This window comes from Cryptomeria japonica, unplaced genomic scaffold (genome assembly GCF_030272615.1).
Source record: "Cryptomeria japonica unplaced genomic scaffold, Sugi_1.0 HiC_scaffold_2116, whole genome shotgun sequence".
Lineage (NCBI taxonomy): Eukaryota > Viridiplantae > Streptophyta > Pinopsida > Cupressales > Cupressaceae > Cryptomeria > Cryptomeria japonica.
In genome coordinates, this window is record NW_026730378.1 from 1 (window position 1) to 2,750 (window position 2,750).

The 2,750-nt window shown below is 31.4% G+C and overlaps 1 protein-coding gene across 1 annotated transcript; it reads left to right on the forward strand.

Annotated features, from left to right (window-relative positions):
• Positions 1 to 359: 359 nt before the first annotated feature.
• LOC131855958 (probable LRR receptor-like serine/threonine-protein kinase At1g51880) lies at positions 360 to 2,255 on the forward strand (the record flags this gene model as incomplete). The annotated part of the gene is given in 5 exon segments (XM_059216385.1): positions 360 to 486; positions 573 to 641; positions 741 to 930; positions 1,493 to 1,634; positions 1,797 to 2,255. Coding segments are annotated over 5 exon segments (807 nt in total), but the record flags the coding sequence as incomplete, so codon positions are not given.
• Positions 2,256 to 2,750: the final 495 nt, after the last annotated feature.

The window sequence follows — 2,750 nt, forward strand, 5'->3', positions numbered from 1 at the left end:
TCTACAAATAATGAGAATTTTATTGTCAGCTGTCAGTTGTTTTTTAATTTGGTTACCTGATTTTTGTTTACATCAATATTTTCGATCACATTTTATCCATTATCCATCACATAAGATATTAGAAATCTCTAACATACTCAGGATGGATCACAGAGTCTGATCCGAAACATTGATGTAAAAATATTCACACAATCAAATCCAAAAACAGCAACAATAAAATCTTTAATGTCTTTCAGCTATAAAGCTACTGTAATTAATTCAAATCAATATAAATCTTGGTTCTACTTTTACCGATAAAAAAAAAAAAAATCTTTAATATTTTTTATCATAATGATCGAAACTAAGAACAATTGCTGCAGGTAGAAATTCTCTACAAATTACACCATAAGAATCTCATAAAATTTATGGGTTACTGCGAAGAGGAACAAAATTTGGTTCTTGTATATGAATACATGTCCAATGGAGACCTGCGACATTTTCTGGATGGTATGCTTCGTAACACTGCAAAATTTTATGATTTAGATGAATGTTTTCTGGTTGCTTAATCAAAGGCCTACGTTGCTTGGTTTCAGGTCAAACTTCTTCAAGAAATTATCTGGGCTGGGAAAGAAGACTCAACATTGCATTAGATGCTGCTCAAGGTTAGAAATAAATACTGTAGAATGGGAAGAAAACTAAAAAGCTCGGTGCTAATCTTGAAAAAGATCATGGGGTCTAATTCTTGCTTAACTTTTTGGCAGGATTGGAATATCTACATGTAGGATGCAAGCCAAGCATTATTCACAGAGATGTAAAGAGCTCCAATATTTTGTTGAATGACCAAATGGAAGCAAAAATAGCAGATTTTGGGTTGTCAAGGATGGGACCATTGGATGGAGCTACACACGTATCCACCCTTGTAAAGGGTACCATTGGATATCTAGATCCAGAGTAAATATGCTTTTCTTTTCTTTATTGATACTCAATTCAAATTATATATGTGAATTATTTAAGGGTTTTTAATCCTTCAACTCTTACAGTCCATCAATTCAAGTATGATGTAGAGAACCTTCCCCCTACCCTGTTTATCTCACACCCAGTTACCTTTGAAAAAGGGAATTAACCAGGAACAAACTCGTGCAGGAAAGGGTCTCAGATAGCTGCATTAGCAATGCATAATCTCAGTATACGAGTCTATTTATAACATCTGAATTTCTTCCCCATTAAGGATGTGCATAAATAAGGAGGTGTTGAGCTGCTAGATGTCCTAAATCTTATACCGAAGTAATTTGATCAAGTCACTTATCCCTTGGCCATTTCAAAGAAGAGGTTAACGGCTTTTTTAAAGGTCATTTATGCTTTGAATCGTTAAGAGAGGAGTTTGATGGTTTCAGTCAATTATTATCTAAACAATCTAAATAGAAGATTGAGAATTTCTTTTATAGAATGGTTGATATCTTTTTGTTTTTTTAAATATATTGGTAAAATAGACTTACTAGTTGGTTTTCTACAGATATTATTCTACAAATCGATTGACAGAAAAGAGTGATGTTTATAGCTTTGGAGTTGTTTTGATGGAGATTATTAGTGGAAAACATCCTCACTTTGTAGATGATTCAACATCTAACAGTGAACACATACAAATCACTAATTGGGTATTAATAAAGACATTTTTTTTGAATCTCAAACTAAACTTAGAATACTTATAATTTTGTTTTCATTGTTATTTTGAAATAGTTTTAGACTTTGAAAACTCAAAATATCTAATTTTAAAATTTGATTGTTGATACTAAATTATAAGTGGTTGTTTATGTCAGGTAAGGGCATCCTTATTAAAGGATGACATAGAGAACATTGCAGATCCTAATTTACTTGGAAATTATGATAAAGATGCAATGTTGAAAGTGGCAAATTTGGCAATGGTTTGTACATCACCTCATTCTAAGAATAGGCCTACAATGAATGAGGTGGTGTTAGAATTGAAGGAAGCAAGTCAATTCGAAACACATGAAATTGCATCCTCACATTCTCATCCTTCTTTACAAACCTCTCATAATGTGGACTCAGATGTGTCATTATATTCAGTTGGTAGATGAGATAGAGGAAGATGTTACAAAATGGGCAGGGGAACACTCACAAGAAACCAAAATAGCAGTAATGAAATCCTACCTCTATTGTGGCTTATTTCATTTTATTCACATCAATAGCCTATAATAACCTTTTGTAAAGAAAATTAACATTCATAGCCTATATATATAGCTTGCCTTTTGATAGAAGTATGGGATCAATATTTTATCACCCTCCTTTTTATTGCTAACATTTTATATGATTCACAAGTTCTGACTATTAAAAATGTAAAAGCTTTAATTTTTAAAGTTATAGTTTTAATTATTATCACATATACCATTTTTATTGATCTATTTGTTCTTACACTTGCATTGTAGCTACATATTTCTTCGCCATTTCAAAAAATAGTTTGTAATATTTCTTATCTTTTCATCAACATTGTCTTTAAAATATTATTAATGTGTACGTACCACTAGGTTTGAAATTGATTTTCGAATATTTCAAAAAATGAGGACCTATAAGGTGCTTGCAAAAATAATTACTTTTAAATTGTTTTATTCTAGAGCACTTTTGTGACTACGAAATTGATGTCCACAAGTACAAAATTGACCTTGCATAAAATCTAGTCTTGATCTAGAACTGTGAACTTTGATGATTTAGTTGCATAGAATCTACTTAACTTTCTATCCATAGCCTACAACAAC